The sequence below is a fragment of the Bufo bufo genome, chromosome 1 (assembly GCF_905171765.1).
Source record: "Bufo bufo chromosome 1, aBufBuf1.1, whole genome shotgun sequence".
Classification (NCBI taxonomy): Eukaryota; Metazoa; Chordata; class Amphibia; order Anura; family Bufonidae; genus Bufo; species Bufo bufo.
The window spans coordinates 493,642,789-493,668,946 of record NC_053389.1 but is presented as its reverse complement, the minus strand read 5'-3'; the positions used below and the strand labels follow the sequence as shown (position 1 = coordinate 493,668,946).

Genomic DNA, 26,158 nt, shown 5'->3' with positions numbered 1-26,158 from the left:
TACTAAGTCGCATTGGCGACCATTTTGGTCGCCATCTGGAGCCCTGGCATTCCGCATCACGGATGCGGACCCATTCACTTGAGTGCTTCCGTGGGGTTCCTTTCAGTGCTTGTTCTATCTTTTTGTGCAACGGACGGATCGCAGACTCCATTCAAGTGAAGGGGTCCGCGATCCGCATGCGTCTGCCCCACGGGCCCGGTCAGCACACGGTCGTGTGCAAGAGGCCTAAGATTGAGGCTGTAACTAGTGTTGAGCGAACTTGTGTTTTAAGTTCTGCGTCCAAAGTTCAGGTTATCAAAGAATTCCGTTATGGATTCCAGATTCCGTTATGGTCCGTGGTAGTGGAATCCATATATGGATTCTTCGATAACCTGAACCCGAACTTTGAACGCAGAACTTAAAACACAAATTCCCTCAACACTAGCTGTAACCTAATAAGTTGCTAGTTACCGCACTTAGAAATCAGCCAGGAATGAAACCTGCAGGTATGTCTGAGACCCCTTTCTTAAGGGTCCATTCACACGTCCGTAGAATGGGCAACGTTGCGGAACAGATCCGGACCCATTCATTCTCTATGGGGCCGGATGAGATGCGGACAGCACAGTGTGCTGTCCGCATTTTCGGAGCGCGGCCCCGATCTTCCGGTCCGCGGCTCCTGAAAAAAATAAATATAACATGTTTGTCTGCAATTGCAGAAAAGAGTAGGCAGTTCTATGGGATCCGCAATACACTACGGACGTGTGAATAGACCCTAAGGGGTATTGTTTTAAAGCTGAGACTGTCATCTTTAAAGCGAGAACTGGCTTGAATATCTAGCTCTTACACAGCCTGATATCTGCAAGGACGTTTGAGATATGTACTTAAAAGGGAAGGGGTTAAACAGCTTTTATAAGTTTTTGAGGTGGGATAAAAAACAGCTGAACATAGTTTTTTGGGACTTTTTTTTTACACTGATTACTGTATGGTATAAGTAAAACAAAGGGGGTTAGTAGTTCAAAGTATCCATACACTTGATTAAGTCACCCTAACCATTCAGCTTTGGCTGACAATACCCTAATGTGCCGTGTATGGGGGTATTAAGAATATTCACAGCGCATATGATGAACAAAAATGAAATGTGAATTCAGCCTTAGCACACAGTCAGTTATCCAGGAATATAACTGAGCTGAACGAGGTTGGAGCATTGTCTAAATCAATGTGATATCCAGTGGAAAGGTAAAGGACAAGGAATGAGGGAGTGAGATCTAAAATGCTACAGAATATTTGGGAAAGTTGCCCATGGCATGCACCAGACAGTTTAATAAAGTATCAAGAATGGATTTATCGGGGAAGATTTGTAAAATACAACATTTATTAAGGGTGTGCACCATCTACAGGTGCAAACTTTACCAGCCATAAAGTGGTGTAAGGAAACCTTGCCATTTCCTCCAAATGTATCATGCCACATGCTCCATTTTGTTGAAGGTAGCCTGTCATCTCCAAAAATCTGTTTCAGTGTAAGCATATTGTCCCTTTCTTATGAAAATATAATTCTCTAGAATAATTCTTTTTTTAAAAAAATTCTGGAAATGAGGTTTTCCTTGGACCGTGGTTAGGGCTGCTGAGGTTATGCACCTGGCGTCCTCTGTGTCATTGCTGCCAGCTCTAAAATCTCAGGGGTTGTCAATCAAACAAGGGGGAGGCACTGGACGGAGTGCACTGAAAAAATCTGCATAAAAATAGGCATTTCTCTGGATTAGAGGATCAGATTTTCAAAAGAAGAGTAGGTCTGGTCCCCCTACTTCAGGCATGCTCAACCTGCGGCCCTCCAGCTGTTGCAAAACTACAACTCCCAGCATGCCCGAACAGCCTACAGCAGGGCATTGTGGAAGTTGTAGTTTTACAGCAGCTGTAAAGGCCGCAGGTGGAGCATGCCTGGTCTACATGATGGTATGCTTACTTTGAAACCACTTTTGGAGGTGGCAGACTCCCTTTGGAGTTTGTGGCAATTCTTGCCAGCACATAAAATGGTGCATTTTATTGATGAACCCCCTCTAATGTGAGCCAACCTGATTTACAGAATCCTAGCAAATGGTTGTCAGATAAACGCTGATCATACATGGTGCTGTACATTTTGGGATGATGTGCCAAATTCCTTCTCTTCCTGTCGGTGCTCTTAGTTTCTAGAAGTTCCTCCAGCTCTACTTAGCGCACAATTGTGCTGTTTGGTAGAACATTAGCATCAAGTGATCTGATGGGATTGAACGTCTGAAACCGGTCTCTCCTGTTTCTCCACCTTTATCCAGGTAGCGAAGAAATGTCAGCCCAGTAACTTTGTATCTGTGAGAACAATACATGGCTGACCGGTAACCTCCTTATCGAGTGGACTTTCGGGGTAAATAAATCTCACCAAAGTTGGTCTGTCAAATAATACTAGATTCCCAAAGTGCTGGTTGGTTCAGTCTGCCACATCTCATTGCATGTTGTATTACGGTGTGGTTCTCTAAAAGCATTGATTTCAGGGCAGAATATCTTCTACGTCCTGTATCTAGCTGAACGTGATACATGGCATCTCTGTGGAGCAAGAGGTAGACTTATGGTGCCACCGTACCACCTCCACTGGTCTTGGAGGTAGTAGTATGTGACCATTGAAGCCAGGTTGACGGCAGCAGTCACAGTACATCATTGCTGGTGGCAACTACTGGAGTGTCGCTGGATTTGACTGAGTTTATTTATTTTCTGCTGGTGCCTTCATGGCTAGCCTGACGTCAGGGATGGAAGGATAGGCCATGCCAAATCCTGTGTTCCTTGGAAGATCAGCCGCTGCAAGGGCTTTTACACAGACTGGCTATCCAGTGGAAGAACTTGCATAAGAAAGCGTGTTCCCGATTATTGACCCATGTAAACATGTTGCAGCCAGACAAACAAACAAACCTTTTTCGGCTGATCACATATTTTGGCAGCCTAAAAATTGCTGTTATCCACGACAAATCTCTCCGTGTAATAGTCATTTTTACATGGACCAATGTCTGGCCATAAGAAATGCCAACTGATGATATCATTTCATTTAAAAGGGTTTTCGCGCCATGTGATGCAAACTGTGTGGGGGTCTGACAAGGTTGTTTGGTCCCCATACAGCTGCAGATTGTTGGCAGCACATCCCATCTTTATGCAATGTGCTGCTGACAGATATGATTTTTAGGCCTGCATAGGACATTATGGCTTACTCGGCTATTTTCAGAACTATTCGCAGTGGCAACGAGACAGGGCTCCATTCTCAAGATAGGTGAGGGTCTTCTGGATATGCCATAAATATCCAGATAGGAATATGCCCTTTTTTCCATCCCCTAAACACTAAAGATGGAGAAAGCCAAGAAATAGGTATTTGTGCTGCGTCCCCTGAAGGCAGATAATTCCCCCCAAATATCAGCTGTATATTGCTAGTGAGGTGCGTGCCCACAGTTATGGATCAGCTTACCTCTAACTGATGATTTGTGTGACAACTCAGATAAAAGGATTTCCACACTTCCGTTCACTCACTGCTAGCGCATAGGTTTCATCACTGTGAAGTTATGTAATGGCCTGATGCAGAACTTCCCAGGCGACCTGCGCGTTTTCAGACCTTACTTCTGTGAGCTCATTGTGAAGATCTGATGAGCATTACCCTTATTACAATCCGTGATGCCCCGCAACATAAGCCATGCCCGCTGTCATCATGCCAACCATTAACCATCGTTTATTGATCGTTATCTCTTATCTAATGAACCACAAACTACTGTCTAAGGCAGGAAAAAAGCAGAACTTCACAACGAGCTGTGAATTCAGAAGGAGCTCTGGTCTAGTTGTGCATCAGGTCTGCTTTGTGCTGTTTTTTGTAAATGTCTTTGCAATTCTGTAGGATGTACCTTAAAGGGCTCGTCCGGCCACATATATTGATGACCTATCATCAGGACAGGTCATAAATATCAGAATGGTGGGGTCCGACACCTGCCTCCCCCAGGGTAATGGACAGGTAGCAGCGCTCACCTCTTCAAACAGCTGATCGGCGGGGGTGTTGGACCTATTCTGACGATATGGCCGGACAACCCTTTAAAGGGATTCTGTCACCAGGATTAACAATATGTAGATATTTATATGTGCCCATTAGTCTTCATGCAGTGTTTACAATGATCCCTCTGTTTATGCTCTGTGTGCCTTATATTCTTATAAAAAGCGATCTTATTCATATGTAAATCACCTCTGTCAGGAGCCCAAGGGGTTGTCCCACGATCTCCTGGAGCCCAGCCGCGCCCATCGATCTGGGGGCAGCACCACCTACTACTTAATTTATTCACTGCACTATCCTGACGTCATGTGATCTCTGCTCCGTAGTCTCGCGCAGGCGCAGTGGACACTGTAGTCTGCGCCCGTGCGGACTACTGGCACCGGCTTTAACTTGTTCACTGCGCATGCGCCGGCTCCCTGCGCACCCCGATCGGACCGGAAAATATTTTCTTTCTCTGTGCAAGTCGGTCAAAATTGTCAAAAGAGCGAGAAGATTCCTCCGCCTAGGACCAACTTGCGCAGAGAGAGTCTTTTCCGGTCCGATCGGGGTGCGCAGAGAGTCGGCGCATGCGCAAGTTGAAGCCGGTGCCAGTAGTCCGCACGGGCGCAGACTACAGTGTCCACTGCGCCTGCGCGAGACTACGGAGCAGAGATCACATGACGTCGAGATCGTGGGACAACCCCTTGGGCTCCTGACAGAGGTGATTTACATATGAATAAGATCGCTTTTTATAAGAATATAAGGCACACAGAGCATAAACAGAGGGATCATTGTAAACACTGCATGAAGACTAATGGTCACATATAAATATCTACATATCGTTAATCCTGGTGACAGAATCCCTTTTAAGGGTCTTTTACACGGACTGATGTGTCAGGCCATTATCAAGAACAAACCAGCCATTCCCAATAGTTGCTTAGAACATAGCATTTCCCCCTCATGAATGTGTAGAATAGTTTAATGCAGGGATGCCCAACCTGCTGCTCTCCAGCATGCCCTGATGGCTATAGGGAGTTGTAGTTTGGCTGCAGGTTGGGTATCCCTGGTTTACTGAGAAGTCCTTTTCTTCTGCCCTTGGGGAAGCCTCCATACAGTGATGTCATGTTTGACTCTTGTCTTGTGGCAGCTGGTACTCTGCCAGTTACTGGAATTCCTTTTGTGGCCATGTTTCTGGACTTTGCTCGTTTTCAGCAGTTTGGGCTCCTTTCTAATGGGAGTGCCTTTCCATCACAAGAGGGGAGAATGTTTCTATAGGCTTCTACATATTTGTCTTGACTCTAAATATTTAGCTTGTGAATGGGTGTTGCTTTATTAAATGGTTTACAATGTATTTTATGGTTTCTTGTGCTGGCTCCTAGACTTTCTGAGCCCATCTTCTGGTGCTCTGTGAGCCCTTCTTTCTCTTTAGTGATTGCAGGGGGCTCTCAACATTTGAACCCCAACCGATCAACACATTTGTCACTATAGGTGGGTTCAAATCACGTTCTATGTCTCCGTTTGATGTGTACATTTGAAAAAATGATACAAAAATGCAGCACACCATGATCCTGTATCCTGCAGAGTCTGGTTAAAAAAAAAAAAAAGTAATGGTAAACTTTTACATCTTACCCCTTCACCATGTTGTACCTGTTTAAAGACGTGCTCGCCTGTTCCTTGCTGCTTTGTTCAGCAGTCTTCCAGCCCCGTTCTGTAAATTTATGGATGGACTGGGTTTTCTGTGTTGCTGCAGCCAATGACTGGCCTCAGCTGGGATGTTTCCTTAAAGGGGTTCCGCAGTTTGTTTAAACTGATGATCTATCCTCTGGATAGATCATCAGCATCTGATCGGCGGGGGTCCGACACCTGGGACCCCCGCCGATCAGCTGTTTGAGAAGGCAGCGACGCTGGCAGTAGTGCCGCGGACTTCTCACTGTTTACCGCTGGCCAAGTGACGTCACGACTAGTATCAACTGGCCTGGGCGCAGCTAAGCTCCATTCAAGTGAACAGAGCTTAGCCGTGTCCAGGCCTTCTCAAACAGCTGATCGGTGGGGGTCCCAGGTGTCGGACCCCCGCCGATCAGATGCTGATGATCTATCCAGAGGATAGATCATCATTTTAAACAAACTGCAGAACCCCTCTAAGCAGCATGTCACTGCTGGTTCATGTGCTGTTTGGAAACATGTCACCGCTGAGGCTAGTCTTTTTCTGCAGCGGCATATGTGATCCTATCCGTCAATAGTTTACAGGATGAGAACTGGAAGACCACATTAGGCAGCTGGAACGGAGTGGTAGGCAGCAGGGGAGTATGCGTTTTTCAACAGGTAAACAATGTGCAGGGGTCTGTTAAAGGCAACTCGTTTCCATTAAAATCATCCAGTGCAATTAGCAGACACCATGTTATAGATCAGGAGGATGTGAGCAGATTGGTATTTATGGCTAGTGGCTAGTCCGATCATCAGTCACTGACCGCTATCTATGTATACACATTTAGGCCTCATGCACACGGCCGTTGGGTGGCCGGCAAACGGTGGGTCGGCAATCCACAGCCGCCGGCAACGTGCACAACGCATCACTGATGCGGGCCCATTCACTTGAAAAGGTCCGCAATTCCGGAGATGTGGAACGGAGTCACAGAACGGAACACCGTAAGCACTACGGAGTGCTTCCGTGGTGTTTCTTTCCGTTGTTCCGCACCGCAATGAAATATGAGGTCATAGTTTTTTGCGGTGTGGACCATCTGATGCGGATCGCGGTCCCCATTCAAGTGAATGGGTCCGTGATCCTCATGCGGCTGCCCCACGGTTTGTGCCCATGCATTGCGGACCACAATTTACAGTCCGCAGCACGGGCACGGAGCCCTAATGTTCGTGTGCATGTAGCCTTATACAGGAAAGGCTTCAGTAGTGTTGATCTAAGTGAGCTTCGGATGCTTCATCTGCAGTCGCTTCGTTCCAAGCTTTGGAATAATTCAGAGATCCGTCTCTGTACAGTATTAGAATGTATGGGCTCCGATGAGTCGCGCCTGAGGTCGTTGAATAACTTCACTAGTTAATTTTTTAAGTGGAAAACTACTTTAAAACTTGAAACCAAACTCTGGTTCGGTTCCGAGGCACCACTTTCCACTTTAAAAATCAAACAGTTATTCAAAATCAAGAGCGACTTTTAATGTTAAAAATGACACGTTATGCTAAATCTTATAAAACTAGATATCAATCTGCTCATCTCTTCCAGCTCCAACACTGCATGGTATGTTGACAGGTTCACTTAAAAAAAAAAAAAAAAAAAAAAGAAAGAAGAAATAAATAAAAATTGAGGTTGGACAACCCCTTTAAAGCTTTGTCTGCAGTCTTTCTGATTATGTAAAAAATGCCAGACGCCGTGACTTAGTCCTTGGCATCCATCGGGCACTCATCTGGCACTGCCGTTATTTAGTAGTTTTATGAGGGAGCAGAACAATGGAAGTAATGCAATTATGACTCCAACTTACTATGTTTTCCATATTCTCAGTACTAATCCATGCTAACTGGACCGTCCTTTCTCCAAGCTGCCTGACAACCAGCTGATGTTTCCCTGGGTGGCCATAGAGTCAGAAATGTACTGTCTCATTGGAGCACCCGTGCAATGATCACTGGGGAAAACCTAACTGGACCACTGACCCCAAAAAACACCTTATACTAAACACATGTGGCACAATTTGCCACTTCTAGGTCTATAGAAGTTGTCTGTGCCTTGTATGATGAGGAAACATGACTTACTGGAAACTTTAAAAAGGCATTTTTCATAGTTTTTTTGTATTATCAATTTTCCCCAAAAACACTAAAATTCTGCAGTTTTCACACTGACCATTAAGCCTACAATAAACTGCTACTTCCTGTTCTGTACAATCCCTTTTCAGCAGTCATCTCATTATCATAAGAAAAACGAATACGTCCCACGGCGCAAATTACCATCAACCAGTCACTAGGATCAAGACAGGAGTCTTTTATTGCAGCGATACAACGCGTTTCGGGGAATCACTCCCCTTCATCGGGTACAAAGAAGCTGCACAAATTTAACAGCACAAAGCTACACATATTTATACACACAAAGTACCGCCTGTAGAGGGGTCACAAGGTCAAAAGGGGTGTTGCCTAGATGGATATATGGCAGATATAATGTGTATATCAGCACAATCCTCAGAACGGACTGCTGATGTACACAACCTAAATGTGCTCACACATTGTGGAACAGAAAATCATAATGCTACATGCTTATTTACCCAATCATGAATTGGGTATCAAATGTGTCGATTATTTTCTTGATAAAGATCCTTCAGTACCAGATGATCAGAAGTCATTTATATTAGAATCCATCAAATTTATCTTGACACACAATACATTTTCTTTTGGTTGACAACTATATCTCCAATGCAAAGGTACCGCAATGGGTACGTGTTTCGCACCCAGTTTTGCGAACCTTTTCATGGGAGCATTTGAAGATAAATATATCCATGTGTCCACTCAGTGGTCAGATAATATTGTTTTATATCGACATTATATAGATGACCTGTTTTTCATATGGGATGGGGATTCTGATTCTATTGAGAATTTTATCAAATGCTTGAATTCTTCCAATTGGGGTATAACTTTGTCTGGGACATATGATCGTTCAAAAATAGAATTTTTGGATCTGGAAATGAATGCAAATGGTGATGAAATTGAAACCCGTACGTTTTTTTAAAAAGGTTGACTAACAGCTATCTTGAGTATTCTAGTCTTCACTTTAAAAAGTGGAAGACAAATATCCCTTTTGGCCAATTTAAAAGGTTAAGAAGGAATTGTTCCTTGACTAGGGATTTTATCCTACAAAGTGAGACAATTCGTAGGAGATTCCAGAAGAAAGGCTATCCTCATGGAGTCATTGAGGCGGCCTACAATAGAGCCAAGGCCCTCACACAGGAGAACTGTATCAGTCAGCCGAAAAGATCAGACAGATGATGAACATCAGCAAAACGGCAAATGGAGTGCCAATTTCATCACCACTTACAGTAGCAACCATAAGGATGTGAGGAACATCCTCTCCAAACATTGGCACATTATCAAAAAAGATCCATTTATAGGCAAATCTTTACCAACCCGCTCACCCCTGTCCTTTTAGGAGAGTAAAACCCCCAAAAAATTTGCTGGCACCGAGCAAATTGCGCGAACTACATCATAACAAAGCAGTAGTGCCAACTGTCAGTCCCTTTTCGCCATTTAGATCAATGGGTAGCTCCAAATGCAGACAACCCAAATGTTTGTGTTGCCTCTCCATACGTACGTACATATTGCCTCTCCTACTTCTTTTCGTAATAGCACCACTGGCGACATTTTTAACATTAAACAACCAATGAATTGCGGATCAAATAATGTGATCTATGTACTCGAATGCCAGTGTGGATTACAGTATGTGGGACGCACCACACATTGCGCAACAGGTTGAACAAGCACCGTTCAAACACTAAGAAGAAATTTAGGCAGCATAGTGTATCAAGACACATTACGGATAAACATCAGGGTCTCTTCTCAAGTATTTCTGTTCTACCCATAGAGCAGATTCATGCTGATAGCCGGAACATCATGAAAACAATCAAAAGATGTGAAATGTTCTGGATCTATAAACTGAACAGCTTGAATCCCCAGGGTTTAAATGAGGCATTTGAAATTAATTTATAACCCATAGATCCATTGCAATTAATCAATAATAATAATATATATAATAGCAAGAGGAATAGGAATTTCTTCAATTACACCAGGTTCGGGTATATATTACCCGCTGGATTTTTTTGGGTTCATAATTGCTCTCCTACAAACAATTGGGCGTATTAATAGGCTGCATTATTATCACGATTGCCTTTGGTGGATGTGCGGATGTATGCGTGCATCTGTTTGTACGTGCACGTGTCCATGGACCCACCCCCATTGCAATAGATGTCACGATGATGACGATTATCATTAAATAGTATTACTAACCATACACTTGGATTGTCTGATATATTAACATACAACTTTCTGGATAATTTTTTATATAATAATTTTTCATATAATAATTTTTTACGTGGCATTTTATTCCATTTAAATCATATTTAATTAATATTTAATTCATTTTTAGGCACCCTGAAGTGTGAGAATATAATTGTTTTTTATTCAATTAATTTAGGTATTTATTTATTATCATTGCCTTTATATATCATCCCCCCTCCTCTTTATCTTTTTAAGGTCATATCACCCCAACATGCCACCCTTATATGTATCTATTGCATATTGTATATGTATTTGCATGTGTGTGTATATACATATTTTATTTAGGAGTCTTATTCCTTTATTTTCAGTGCATTAGTATATGTAAACTAAATGTAAATTAAATCCCGCTCTCTTAGTATAAGCCAGATTGCCTCCGCAAACAGTGGATCGCTCTCATACCACCAGAGCGTCCCTGTTGCTTAGTAACGGCTCCCACGTGATCCGGAACATACAACACGCCCCCATACAGCAGACTGCTCCCCTGCCATCGGAGCGTCTCTGTAACTTCGGCAACGGCCTCCACGTGACCTGGCCCCGCTCATGTGATGCGGGTTCGGAACACTTAGTATTATCACAACATTACATCATTAGTAAGCGCGATTTTGGGCGCATTGGATGCGCACTCTGTGCCTTTGATCAATTTCCATCTCAGGGCCGGCCCTTTTAGTGGGTGCCGCTATGTCATGTGACTGTGTAGCTTTTATTAAGCATGTAGCATTATGATTTCCTGTTCCACAATGTGTGAGCACATTTAGGTTGTGTACATCAGCAGTCCGTTCTGAGGATTGTGCTGATATACACATTATATCTGCCATATATCCATCTAGGCAACACCCCTTTTGACCTTGTGACCCCTCTACAGGCGGTACTTTGTATAAATATCTAGCTTTGTGCTGTTAAATTTGTGCAGCTTCTTTGTACCCGATGAAGGGTAGTGATTCCCCGAAACGCGTTGTATCTCTGCAATAAAAGTCTCCTGTCTTGATCCTGGTGACTGGTTTATGGTAATTCGCGCCGTGGGACGTATTCGTTTTTCTTGTGCCAATCATCTTCTTGGGGACTCCAGGCATCTCCACTCAGAAGATTCTCTGTGATCCCGTGGCTGCAGACCATTATATCCAGGCGTCCAGGCTTACCACACAAACCCTCATTAGTGTCGTGCCTACATTTGCACAACCACGTAAGGTGAGCCTTGCAAGTTATTTCCGTTTACAATTTTATACTCTCAGAATTACCCTATGGTGCGCACATCTGTTTTTTTACAGTTTTACCCAGCCTGCTAGATCGCATCTCATTATCATAGGCAGGATTACAATGACAAGTATCACCTGTGTATAAATAACACAGGGTCCGCCGTTCACATTAAATGGTCACCTCCTCAGAGGTCCCAGAGCAAGCCTAGAAAACTCATGGACGTCAGTGAGTTCATGTGACAGCTGTAAATGAGATCTCAAATTGTCCCATAATCCATGTATAGATAATAGGATAAAAAATAGACAGAAAATAAAATCTAATTGGAAAACAATGTCACAAGCTGGTAGTAACTGGCAAAAAATTATCAGAATTGTTCCCATAGTTTTCTGCTCCTGTAGGGTTATCTGGGAGTTTTACACTGATGACCTAGCCTCTGGCCCTGCAAAAAAATTGTCCTATTATTGTCCGCAGTACTGAGAAGGATAGGACTGTTTTGCGGATGTGAAACAGGCTATGGTCATGTGCATGAGCCTTCTTTCAAAGTGCAGAGGGTAGAGCCTCTAGGTGTAACGGCAACGCCCCCGTTGCTCCTAGAGGCTCATTTGCATGTATTAAATCTTTTCTCAGTAATGAGGACACATATGAACATGGGACCACGACAGATGCCTTCAGCTGCCAAGTGCACATGGAACAGGTCAGCCGCCAGTGTCATAGGTACAGATCTGCTGACAGATGCCCTTTAAGGATGTTTCCATATAATAGGGTATATTGAGATTTGTCTGATTTCTGCCAGTGATGTAGATATGCAGGAGCTTCAATCATTCTGTTGGGCTAAGACCTCTTGCACACGACCGTAAGGCTTTTTCAGTATTTTGCGGTATGCAAAAAACGGATCCGCAAAAAATACGGATGAAGTCCGTGTGCTTTCCATTTTTTGTGGAACGGAACAGCTGGCCCCTAATAGAACAGTACTATCCTTGTCCATTATGCGGACAATAATAGGACATGTTCTATCTTTGAACGAAAATGGAAAAACGGAATGCATACGGAGTACATTCAATTTTGTTTATTTTTTATTTTTTTTGCAGACCCATTGAACTGATTGGTTCTGTATACGGACTGTAAAGAACGGAAACGGAAAAAACAAACGTTCATGTGCAAGAGGCCTAAGGGTACATGCACACGTTCAGGATTCATGTGCGGAGCATCCGCACTGAAATCCGCAGGTGTTCGCAGGCAAATCTGTGCGGTCAATCCACATCAATTGGTGCAGATTGCATGCGGATTTGCGTTTGGATTTGGTGCAGTTTCGGTGCGGATTTTCCGCATGCGGATTTTAGTAAGTGAAAGAAGAAAATCCGGTTAGGAAAAATAAAATAAATCGACATGCTGCGGATTTTAAAATCCGCACCGCAGGTCCAAATCCCCGCGAAAAAAAATCTGCATTGTGTGCACTGAGAATTTCAAATTCTCGTAGAATAAAATGTACATGACCTACAGTGTGGATTTTCCACACGCAAATCCGCGCGGAAAATCTGCACTCAATCCTGATTGTGTGCATTTAGCCTAAAGCTCTGCTTTTGTGCACAATAAGTATAGTAGCAGCGGATTTCTGGGCCCCTGGTGATTACACTTGAGGAGTAACTTTCTCCACCAAAGTGACTGATAAAACTCCTATTTACTGTTTGACGTGGATTATTGCAATTATCTGACCACCTAGGTGCTTCCTATGCCTTAAAGGGGTATTCCGGTTACCATAAATAGAACTTGTGTTTTAGACTAATTCATTATCAATAATTACCTAATGTAAATTTCACATATTTATCGTTCAGTGGTTATAAAAGTATTTTCTTCCTCTGCTACTCGCTGTGTTTCCTCCTAAGTTACCACAGCATCGACCTGTAGTTCTGAGCGGAATGGGTGCGGACCCATTCATTTTCTATGGGGACGGAATGGATGCGGACAGCGCACAGTGTGCTGTCAGCATCCGCATTTGCGGAGCACGGCTCCGATCTTCAGGTCCGCAGCTCCGCAACAGATAGAACATGTCCTATTCTTGTCCGCAGCTTGCGGACAAGAATAGGCATTTCTATAGGGTGCCGGGCGGGTGTGTTGCGGATCCGCAACACACCACGGACGTGTAAATGGAGCCTTATTGTCAGTGGTTGATCCTGCTCCGTGTTCATGCACACGGCCAGAAGTGTTTTGTGGTCCGCAAAACATGGATGCCTGCTGTGTGCGTGCTGCAGTCTTCTGTCACTTTAATAGAAATGTCCTATCCTTGTCCGCAAAACGACAAGAATAGGATATGCTCTTTTTTTGCAGGGCTGCGGATGAGGACAACATACTGTGAGCTAGCCGCATCTTTTCCTGCCACATTTAAATGAATAGGTCCACATCCGATCTGGAGAAAAGAAAAAAAAAATACGGATTGGATGTTGGACCAAAAATAAGGTTGTCTTCATGAGCCCTTTTTTAATGTAGTCATTTCCTTTCATTGTAATCCTCCCAAAGATGGTAATAGATGACTGTTGAGGTGCTGGTCTACACACATGCACTTTTATTTTACTTTTTTTTTTTTTTTTTTTGGACTCTTGATGTAAAAGGGTGGTAAACTATGCTTTTCTATGCTGCCACTAATATATCTCGGGTTAAAAGTTTGTACAGTTTTTGCAGTCCCTTTTAGGCCCATTTAACCCATGCCACACTCCATAGGTGTTCTTGAAGATAATGTGCACATGATCTATTCCAGACCAGTGATTACCCACTGATAATGATGGAGATACGCACACGAATGCAGTCTAGCTACTTCCCATGAGACACTGCATTAGGGTTCTGTGCTGTTTTTGACAAAAACGTATTTCCTACATTTACTCACATGAGTGCACCTAGATTTTAAATTGTGCCAAAAAGTGCCTCGCATTGACACTTCTTCTAGCGTTAGTGTTTGGGTGTGGCTTAGGGCTCTTTCACACATGCGTTCTTTTCTTCCGGCATAGAGTTCCGTCGTCGGGGCTCTATGCCGGAAGAATCCTGATCAGGATTATCCTAATGCATTCTGAATGGAGAGAAATCCGTTCAGGATGCATCAGGATGTCTTCAGTTCCGGAACGGAACGTTTTTTGGCCGGAGAAAATACCGCAGCATGCTGCGCTTTTTGCTCCGGCCAAAAATCCGGAACACTTGCCGCAAGGCCGGATCCGGAATTAATGCCCATTGAAAGGCATTGATCCGGATCCGGCCTTAAGCTAAACGTCGTTTCGGCGCATTGCCGGAGCCGACATTTAGCTTTTTCAGAGTGGTTACCATGGCTGCCGGGACGCTAAAGTCCTGGCAGCCATGGTAAAGTGTAGTGGGGAGCGGGGGAGCAGTATACTTACCGTCCGTGCGGCTCCCCGGGCGCTCCAGAGTGACGTCAGGGCGCCCCAAGCGCATGGATCATGTGATCACATGGATCACGTCATCCATGCGCATGGGGCGCTCTGACGTCACTCTGGAGCGCCCCGGGAGCCGCACGGACTGTAAGTATACTGCTCCCCCGCTCCCCGCTCCTACTATGGCAACCAGGACTTTAATAGCGTCCTGGGTGCCATAGTAACACTGAACGCATTTGGAAGACGGTTCCGTCTTCAAATGCTTTCAGTTCACTTGCGTTTTTCCGGATCCGGCGTGTAATTCCGGCAAGTGGAGTACACGCCGGATCCGGACAACGCAAGTGTGAAAGAGGCCTTAACAAGAGACTGGGGGCTTTCGGGGAAAGGGCGTGGCCCAAGATGCAACTTTTAGCGCCACAGTTCTGGTGTAAAATTCTGTATTAAATCAAGCCAACCAATAATACTTTGCCGACTGTATCATCCAGCATCAGCCGCAGTGATAAATCTGCTGCAGGTCTAGACAGCCTGTCTAATTATTTCTGCAATCTATAGCTTTAGTAAATCTGCCCCAGTGTTTCCCATGATGATTTGCTTAATTTTTTCTCTCGCATGTTTCATAAAGGGGCAATGCCTTTGCATATCTGTCTTATGACGTGCATTCACTGAAGCAGAAGGGGGAATGTGGTGTCAGGTAATTTCATCAAAAACAACAAATTTATCTACAGCAGCCCATCAGTCATAGATCATCAATATCAGACTGGTGGGGCACGAACACCCAGCTACTTGAAGAGGCTCATGCCAGTGCTGCATGCTCTTCAGTGTCCACTAGCACACAGTCTGTGTTGTAGCAGCAGTGCAGTGTAATTACACCTTCCTCCACCATTCAAGTGATGTAGACGGCATGCAGTTAACCCCTTAACGCATAATGCAGTACATGGGCCATTGTATGTAGCAGGCTGCTGCAGTGAGCCCGCTCCTTATGCGGCGGGTGCTGGCTGTATCCTACAGCAGGCTCCTGGCCACAATGACTGAGGACAGCGAGTGTGCCGAATCCTGTCATTTAACCCCTCAGATGCCGCATCCAACACATTGTGGCATCTGTGAGGTTAGGCAGAGGGATGCGGCTCCCTCTGCCTTCCAATTGGAGCCCTTGCAGTTAATCGTGAGCCTCTGATCGGTTACTATGACAGTCTGGACGCTTCTGAAGCTTCCCGGGCTTCCATGGTAAGCTCCCTGCTGAACTATGCACGAGGCACAGCTCAGCAGGGAGTGTGTCGATATCCCATTCACCCGAATAGATCTTTATTAGGGTGAATAGGACAAGGGATCAAAAAATCCCATCTTTTAGCCCCCTACAGGGGTTAATAGTTATTAAATTAAAAGTGAAAAAAAGTTTGAAAACAATATAAAATATATTTTTTTTTAAATATTACGTTTAAATCACCTCCCTTTCCCGGGGGTTTTTCATCCGGCATCTTTGGTCAATGCAACACAGTTTGTGTGATGCTTCATTTCTCAGACTGACTGCAGTTTGCCTAACCCGATCTCACTGCACCATAATTCCTTATGATACTGTGAGTTCCCAGGTCTGCTGTCCCATATTCACATGATGTAGGTGAAATGTGTCTGTCACACGGACAGTGCTTCATACACCATCTGAAACAGGCCTTGTCAATTTTTTCTTTGACCTCATTTGGTTTTCATTGAGTAAGTTCACAGATTCCTGGAATGCCGTCAGGCCAGATTCTATGTATATGGTTCAAACAAGTCCGTGCTATGTGGAGTATGTCCTGCAGTCAGATTGCCTGATGCCGTAAAAGACGAGTGACACGCATGCATTTGTGCGATGTGGAAGATGTCTAAATGTGCAGGCCATCATGCGTAAAGTGGCAACCAGTCAGATTCTAGCTACTTTTCATGAAAAGAATGCAGTTTCATCATAAGTATTCTAGAGAGCTGACATCCTGTAAGGGACAATGGGTTGGATTATCACTTCAGAGTCGAAAAATAGATCCGTGTGACTTTTTGGGATTATTTGCGCAAACATTTTGTGACTTTTTCCGTTTTTACATCTCTCACTCCAGATTTGGACAGTGGGTGTGGTTAGCTATATTAGTCATCGCTGACTTGCACAAAAAAGCCCCAAAGTTGCTGCAGTAGTGGGAATACCGTAAAAAAAAAAGCTGCATTTCTAGGCAAAAGTGCAACATTTGGTAAAATTGGTGCAAAGTACGTAAATGCGGACTCTAGCAAAGCCGGCTTCAGATATTACCCTCCATAATGTTAGTGGTGGTCTACTCTGTAGCAAGAACCTCTTCCAGTTCATGCTGTTTGCTCTCTAGCTGGGTCCCTTCTACAGAAGGTTGTTTGGTATTTTGATATGGATGACCTATCCTGAGGATAGGCCACCCTGCAGGTATTGCTGGAACTACATAAGCTGCTGGTGGAAGCGTTCTAGCCCGGGGAATGTTTTCATGGCATTGTGTGGGCCCACTCATCCATTGAAGTGCTCTCCACAAGGCCTCCATACACCAACCCAACTTTTGTCAGATCCCAAACAGAACCTTGATTCATCGCTAAAGACAATATGGTCCCTGACTGTAGCAGTCCAGGTTTTCATTCACTACACCACTGCAAATGAAGGCGACGGTGGTCGGCTGTCAATGGCAGTACACATAATGAGTGTGGTTACACTAAATTTCCTTCTCCTAAGTGCCTGGAAATGGTCCGGACAGACAGGGATGTGTAATGAAAGCGCTTCTTGTATCTGGATGGTGGACAATGTAGGAGCTGCTTGTACTACTTGGTGGATCACATGATCCCCACTACTGGTGGTCTGTCTGTGCCATCTTTACCCACCTAATAGCTGGGTCAGAACGGCCTAGGTGGCAGGCAGTCTGTCCAAATGTCCATCCTGCTTCTCAGTGCAAGGATGCAACCCTTCTCAAAGTCTCGTCGTAGATGCATGTCTAGCATTTAGCAATCTATTATTTAGAGGTACACTACACAAAAGTAGCCTCTGAGAGACTTTTTATAGGGCAGCAGGAAACACTTGTACGCCCTCTTGTGGCAGAACCCAGAGTCTAATCCAGTGATGGCTAACCTCGGCACTCCAGCTGTGGCAAAACTACGACTCCCAACATGCCCTCTTTGCTTGGCTGTTCTCAGAACTCCATAGAAATAAATAGAGCATGCTAGGAGTCGTAGTTTCAACGCAGCTGGAGTGCCGGAGGTTAGCCATCACTGGTCTAATCAGACCACTCCTTTAATCATTTACGTATCTGCCTGATACAGAACTGCTTGTCGAGTTTTGCAGCAATCCACCATTGAGCAGAACTCCAGTGTAACAGTCAACTGGCCAGCAGGTACATTGCTCTGTTCTGTATGGCTTTGAGCTGGAGCTTTAAAGGTTAAAGCTGCTCTGTAGGCTGCATATGTGGAAATAAGTGCGGGCAGCATGATACAGCTACAGGTGCCTACGCCAAGTAGCCAAAGCCACTGTATTCTTGCCGAGAGCGTTCCCCTCACCCATCTCTGCAGTATATGCAGCAGCCTGTCAATCACCAGCCTTAAAGGGGTTATCCAACCCCTGAAATGCTGCACCACACGCTCAGGCCCCTCACACACAATATACTTGCCTTGCTCCCCGACACCCACGTTGCTCCTGGTCCTCGCACATCCTGTGTTTGGGGGGGGGGGGGGGTCAGCCAATGGCAGGTGCTGACTGGGATGAGCCTCCCTAGCGTCACCCGCGATGCTAGGGAGGCTCGCCCCCGTCGCATGCTGCCACCCCCACCCCCTTCCCGACACTGGATGTTTTCATCCGCGCATGCGTGACCAGGAGCAACGGGGAGCAAGGTAAGTATATTGTGTGTGTGTGTGTGTGTGAGGGGCCCGGGTGTATGGTGCAGCGTTTCAGGGGTTGGATAACCGCTGAACCGCAGCTTTTTCTTACTGATGACCCATCTGGATAGATCGGCATCTGATCGGCCAATCAGCTGTTTGAGAAGGCAGTAGCGACGTGGCCTTCTCGTTGTTTCCCGCAGGCCCTGTGACATCACGCCTAGTACCACTGGCCTGAGCGCGGCTCTGCCCTGTTCACTTCAATGGGGCTTAGGTGACCTGTCAGGAGAGGTGACGTCCCCTGTAATCTGGCCGTACACTCAGATTTCTGACTAGTCAGGCTGATGTCACTGGTCTGAGTTCTTTGGGAATGGCAGACAAATCTATATCAATCAGTCAAATCAATTGACCATATACACACCAATGTGGACAGAAATTGGTCAGATTAGTGTAGAAGGTGTCCACAGAAGTGGGGCTGAGCCCTCTGCTCATGAATATACTGGCCTCTAAAGTCTGCTGTATTCTTTCAGTGCTGATATTAGCAAATGGCACAATTTATTTTTATTTTTTGGCTGATATATGGTGACCCTATCAAGGGGGTGGGGAGCTCCTTTTGATAATGCTTTTTAAATCAAACAAGTGGTACCTCTGGCCATTGACAACAGCATTGCATTTTCTGCTAGTTATACAAGGATGTTTAAAATCCACTTTCAGTCTCGGAAGTTCAAGCTGACGTTCTCCCAATGCTTTATACTGCAGCTTTGCGTGTTCAGATTGGCGCAAGAGGGAGATTTATCAAACTGGTGTAAAGTAGAACTGGCTTAGTTGTCCATAGCAACCAGTCAGATTCCACCTTTCATTGTTCACAGCTCCTTTGGTGTTGCTATGGGCAACTAAGCCAGTCCTACTTTACACCAGGTTGATAAATCTCTCCCTAAGGCTCTATTCACACGTCCGTGGTGTGTTGCGGATCCGCAACACACCCGCCCGGCACCCCTATAGAAATGCCTATTCTTGTCCGCAAGCTGCGGACAAGAATAGGACATGTTCTATCTTTTGCGGAGCTGCGGACCCGAAGATCGGGGCCACGCTCCGCAAATGCGGACAGCACACTGTGGGCTGTCCGTATCCATTCCGTCCCCATAGAGAATGAAATGGGGCATCCGTTCTGCAATTTTGCCGAATGGCGGACGTGTGAATGGAGCCTAAGTTCATAGAAGGTTCTTAGATTTCAGTTGCTAGTCTCCGCCATTAAAAGCTGTTGTCAGATAACCCACTGTGTGAAATGATCCTTTATAAGAGGGGTCCTACAGCTTTACGGTGCAGCAGGTTACTTAGTGGAGCCTTCTAGGTAATCAGTAATGTTTGCTTTGTGTCTGTGGTGAGGACGTTTTAACCCTTAGTGCTGCAAAAACTGGGGCTTCGCTTTTTTTTTTTTTTTTTTCATATTGCACACAAATGGCTATGGATGACTTAAGTTCATGAATGTCGTCTTTCTTGCTACAGGCTTGCATTGATGATAACCTTGAGATGGTCAAGTTCCTTGTGGAGAATGGCGCTAGTATTAATCAACCAGACAATGAAGGCTGGATACCATTGCACGCTGCTTCTTCCTGTGGATACCTTGACATAGCAGAGTAAGTTAGTTACTTAAACTACCATGGTTAAACATCAAAGGTCGCATGGATCAGAATGTGAACTAAACCGTATTACTAAGATGCTGATTTTATGTTAAGTGATTCTTGGAATTAAGCTATTAAAATGTGTATATGGGACTAATGTTAGGAAAGCAAATCTCAACATCATATGTCACTATTTCAGTGCCTTAAATGTTGCCCATATTGGTGTTGAGTGGGGCATGTGACAATGAAATGAAAGCCAGAAGGGGAAACTCCTAAAACATGGACATGAAATCCAGTGTACTAGCTTTGTACATAAAGGTGTATGGCTTTCTAGCAAAGAGTTTGAAGGGGTTGTTCCTTGAAAATATTCATACAGTTTTAATACAATTTTCAAACCAGCATCTGGTTCTGAATACTTTCGCAATTGCATGTTATTAAAAATTTAGCATAGCCACTGAGTTATTCTATAAAATGTCTGTATAGCGCCACCTCCTGTTTTTCTGATTTCTTTGTCCTGCTGACTGAGATGGTCACACATGCTCAGTTTCATCCTTCATCTGCCTCCTGAGCTGTGATGGGGAGAGCATGGACACGCCCCCAAGCTGCAGCAGAAAAGACCCTCCCCTTGAGCTGTCAGCTTGATATAAATCTAGCAGAGCAATGAATGTGGAGATCTCTGGATCCATGGGAGGTACAGGGCTGGTTCTAGCTTTGTTAGAGAGAGGTTGTGACATACTATGTCGTCTGATTTTCATTGTTTGCATTAGTCATGGGATAAACCCTTTATATTGAATCTGTCACCAGTGACCTCCTTATTAAAGGGCTTCTGTCACCCCACAAAACTCCTTTTTTTTTTTTTTGGATAGTTACATTCCTTATAGCGCGATATAGGAGAATATAATCTTATCACTTACTTTCATGCGGCCGTTTCTTTAGAAAACGAAGTTTTATAATATGTAAATCCGGTCTCTACCAGCAAGTAGGGCGTCTACTTGCTGGTAGCCGCAGCAGAAATCCGCCCCCTCGCCGTGTTGATTGACAGGGCCAGCCGTGATCTCCTCCTCCGGCCGGCCCTGTCAGTATTTCAAAAATCGCGCGCCTCTGTTCATTCGGCACAGGCGCTCTGAGATGAGGAGGCTCGTCTCCTCAGAACTCCCTCAGTGCGCCTGCGCCGATGACGTCTTCTCTTTCTCTTTAGAGACCGGATTTACATATTATAAAACTTCGTTTTCTAAAGAAACGGCCGCATGAAAGTAAGTGATAAGATTATATTCTCCTATATTGCGCTATAAGGAATGTAACTATCCAAAAAAAAAAAAAAGGAGTTTTGTGGGGTGACAGAAGCCCTTTAAACTGTTTGTATAGACACACAGCTGTGGTTCACCTGATTCAAATGCTGTTTTCCTTTCTTGATCTGAGGCTCAGTTCCGGAGTTATGATACTTTCCCCCTTCGCTTATGACAGCACCCATGGAGAGACCACCTCCTAAGGACAGGAACCAGAAACTGCTTTAAAAGAGGGACCACCACCTCTACCTCCAGTTCTGTTTCCTGTCCTAAGGGGACAGGAAGGAATTTGGAAAGGATAGCATAGAGCGCTGTGGACGCCCCGTCTGTTTTAAAGATTATATGGAGGGCTTTACACTTGCGGCGTAAGTCTCCCTTAGGAGCCACTGCTGAGTCTGGGCGTCTTTCTCTCTCTTCCCCACTCCGCTCCTTCTAGGAGGGTTTCTTCCTTCCTGGACGTCTACGGACGTGTCGCATGTCTGGCTGTCGGCCCCTCGTCCGAAGCCAGGGGGGAGAAGCGTGCGCCTGGACGCAGGGGCCTGAGCAGTGACGTACTTCCTAGGCGGCAGTAGAGGAAAGCATGCGCTGTAAGCCGGAAGTGGGGGCAGCCGGATTGCGCGCCCAGTAGAGAAAAGCCCAGCCAGCTCGCTGCCTTGCTGGGTGAAGAAGCGGGCAGTTCCTCCATTGGAGTGTCTGAACATGGAGTAGTCTCAGCGCGCAGAAGCCACTGAAACCACCAATTATACGCCGATACCACGGTGGGTTAAGAGGGGTGATTCCCCCTATGTGCATGTTGCTGATTACTCATGGGGGTCATCTTCTGTGTTTAGGTGTCTGAGTCTAGAAAGGTCTCCAAATCTAAAGACAAGGGTTGTGCTGTATGTAAAAAGAAGCTACCCTCTGCTTGGGAAAAGCCCGTTTGCCAAGCATGTGTGAGCAAGTTAATGGAGGAGGAAGCTCCGTCTCTGGGCAGCATCAAGCAGATGATCCAGGAGGAGGTTAAGGAGTCGGTTAGCGGTCTACTAAAGAGCCGCCCTAGTACCTCTGCATCAAATCCCCCCCCTCTGACGACAGTGATGTACTTTCTGGATTGGAGGAGGAGGGAGAATGGCTATCATCGATTGACTCCTCCGTTGACTAAGCCGCTTTTTCATGCAGAGAACATTAATTCCCTAGTAAAAGTAGTAAGGGTTACTATGGGTTTAGATGACCAAAATCCCCACAGTCTGTTCAAGACTCGGTTTGAAGGTCTGGGCCCTAGGAGAAGAAAGGTCTTTGATGTGCATAAGAATATTCAGGCTGTTATTGCTAAAGAATGGAAAAAGCCTGATAGGAAGTTTTTATACCATCCTCTGTTAAGCGTAAATAGCCCTTTGATGAGGAAGTGACTGCCTCTTGGGATAGAGGCTCAACGTTAGATGCCCTGATTGCCCAAAAAGTAAAAAAAAAAAAGCTGCGTTTCTCTTTGAGGATATGGGTTCTCTAAAAGACCCTATGGATAGAATGGCTGAGATTTATTTAAAGAAAAATTGGGAAGCCTCGGCAGGGGCCTTTAAACCAGCTATTGCTGCTACTTCAGTAGCTAGATCCCTTAAGGCATGGATGAAGGAGTTGGAGGATCACATTAAAGTACCCCTAGGGAGCAGTTGTTATCCTAGTTTCCTGCTTTTTTATAATGCCCTAGATTTTATGGCGTATGCTTTGGCGAACTTTCTAAGATTATCGGCTGGAGCTTCTGCTTTATCCAATTCTGCCCGTTGAGCTATCTGGTTAAAAAGCTGGAACGGGGATGCTAACTCCAAAGCTAAGCTTTGTGCAATTCCGTGTCAGGAGGAGATTTTAATTGGCCCGGTCCTCGACCATATACTTGAAAGGGCCCCTAAAAAATCCTTCCGCCCCAGGTTTAATAGAGAGGGTTTCAGTGGAAGAGAGGGATCTAGACAGTATGCGGGAGCAGCAAAAAAGTCAAAGGGGTTTCTTTTTTTCCGGGGCAGAGGCCTCAAAGAAAACAGCCCCAATGACATCGGGCCTCCATTGGGCGGTCGCCTGTCTCACTTTTCAAGTCGGTGGCAAAAAAATCTCCCTCAGCCCATGGATAAATTCGGTTATAAGGGAGGTCTTAAAATTAAAATTTCAGAAGCTGTCCGCAGAAAAATTTGTGATGACAGATTATCGTTCAGACCCCCCAAAACAGGCAGCCATCATTTCGGAGTTTTTTTTTTTTTTCCCTGTTAGCAAAGAGTATTGGTTGAAGTTCCAAAGCAGGAGGAGATTAGGTTTTTACTCTACTTTTTCTCGTAAAAAAGCCTACTGGTTCTTTTCGTACAATAATAAACTTGGTGTCTGAACAGTTATCTGTGTAAAAAAAGTGTGGAATCCATCAGGTCAGCAGTGAACTATCTCTTCCCAGACTGTTACATGGCCACAGTGGATCTCAGGGATGCGTACTATCATGTCCCTATCCATCCCCACCACCAAAAAGTTTTTGAGAGTAGCAGTTCACCTAGAGAACAGGATCCTGCATGCTCAATTTCCGGCCCTTCCCTTTGGGTTGTCTCAGGCCCCAAGGGTTTTCACGAAGATCATTGCGCAGACGATGGCTCATGTGAGAGAGAAGGATTTAGTGATAGTTTCCTATCTAGACTATTTTCTTCTACTTGCCCAGTCAGGTCACATCTTGGAAGAACAGATTACCTGGTTGAGGGAGGTTCTGAACAAGCTAGGATGGGATATAAACATAGAAAAGTCCAGTTTGTGTCCAAGTCAAAAGTGCAGTATTTTAGGGATGATCCTAGATTCAAAATCCCAGAGGTGTCTGTTGCCCTTACACAAAGCTCTGCTGATCACATCAAAAATTCAGAGCCTTCTTTCTCGGCATGTAGTTTCTCTGAGGGAAGCCATGTCTGTACTGAGGCTCATGACTGCAGCCATTCTGGGGGTAGAATGGGCCCATTACCACTCAAGGCCACTACAGCTTCAGATTCTGGAGGTTTGGGACAGGTGTATTTTCTCTCTGGATGTGAGGTTTCAGCTCTCAACCCAGACGTTGATTTCTCTGGAGTGGTGGGTGAATCTACAAAATTTACAGAGGGGTGTTCCTTAGCACAGAAATGCAGTCCTCTCTTTGACCACGGATGCCAGCCCCTTTTGGTTGGGGAGCCCATGTAGAGTCTCTTCTGCTGCAAGGGACCTGGGACTTCGGTTCCCGAACCCAGTCTCAAAATTTCTGAGAACTGAATGCTATCAGATTAGCGTTGACTCCGTTTTCCTATCATTAGGGGCAGAAATTTCAGGCTCTATTCAGACAATATGACAGCAGTAGCCCATATCAACAAGCAGGGTGGTACCAGAGCTGCGAGTCTGATGGCCCTAAGCCGCCAGATTTTCAATCTAGCGGAGGATTCTCTCATCTCTTTCTGCTGTACATCTTAAAGGGGTAGACAACGTGAAAGCAGACTTCCTCAGCTGTCATCATCTATGCCAAGGCGAATGGTCCCTAGATCAGGGGGTTTTCAACAAGATTTCTGCCTTATGGGGTGTCCCAGAGATAGACCTCTTTGCCACCAGGTCAAACAGAAAGGTGGGGGTTCTTTATCACCGAAGGAACAGCCGAGGGCTGTGGACGCGTTAGCTCAGTCCTGAAGCTGTTGCCAAGAGTCCACAAAAAGATCAAGTTTGCAGGTTCAGGCGCCTATCCTCGCCCCCCTCCCCCTTCTCTCCCACCGCTGCCATTTGTTTCGGCTTCTGTAAGCACACACATCCTGCTGTACTATCTATACACACAATTCAGGAAGGAAGAGCCCGTCTTAGATTGCCGCATTTAATTCTACTTCATGAAACTTGAAAACATGACATTCCCTTTAAGAGAATTTGCCAGGATGACTGACCCACTTGCTTGTACGTTTTTCATCAGCTTCGTCAAAGTCTTGGGGTGCTGAACAGTGAGGTGGAGGAATGGTTGTGGCACTTGTGTGTTCATACAGTTTGTGATATACCACGACCAGGCGTGATCACATTTATACTGCCTGGTCCTGTCCAACTGCAGAGGGCACGAGCAGAGCCTCTAGGAGAAATGCCAACGCCCCCGTTGCTCCTAGAGGCTCATTTGCAAATATTTAAACCTAAATTTTCTCAGCAATGTGGACACATATGAACAATTGACCAACATACCGTAGATGCCTTCAGCTGCCAAGTGCACATGTAACAGGTCAGCCAGTGTCATAGGCACAGATCTGATGACAGATGTATACAATTATAAAATTCATTTTTCTGGGTAATAGGTTATCATTGTAGATTTGTATGTATGTATATATAATATATATGTACACACATATAGTGCAAGGGGATATTATAGGTTTAACAGAAATTTAGACGCACAGTATTTGGGTATGAAATTAGTTGGTAATATTGTACTTGGTTTGCCCAACCTGCTCATCACAATGCTTCTGTCTTACAGATATTTAATTAGTCAAGGAGCAAATGTGGGGGCAGTGAATAGTGAAGGCGACACCCCATTAGACATTGCCGAGGAAGAGCCGATGGAAGAACTGCTTCAGAATGAAGTGAATCGTCAAGGTACCAGCAAGTTGTTTACTGTGATTTTCCATATGTATTGTCCTACTGACTGCTTTGCTTCTCTTGTGTTTGTGTTATAGCGTCAGGACTTTCTTAAAGGGAATGTGTCATCAGAAAATGACCTTTTGTTTAAATTACATTTTTAGGTTTAACATATTTATAAAGAACTTGTTTTTTCAATTTTTCCGTGTTAATGTATATTAAACAAAAAATATAAAA

General features: G+C 44.9%; 1 protein-coding gene across 6 annotated transcripts in view; it reads left to right on the top strand.

Moving 5' to 3' along the window:
- The window catches only part of PPP1R12A (protein phosphatase 1 regulatory subunit 12A), a 127,574-nt gene that overhangs the window by 15,070 nt on the left and 86,346 nt on the right, over positions 1 to 26,158 (top strand). For all 6 annotated transcript variants that reach the window (XM_040410432.1, XM_040410398.1, XM_040410408.1 and 3 more), the window contains exons 2-3: positions 19,963 to 20,093; positions 25,821 to 25,939. In XM_040410432.1, coding sequence (XP_040266366.1) covers positions 19,963 to 20,093; positions 25,821 to 25,939 — 250 coding nt within the window. The remainder of the gene's footprint in view (positions 1 to 19,962; positions 20,094 to 25,820; positions 25,940 to 26,158) is intronic.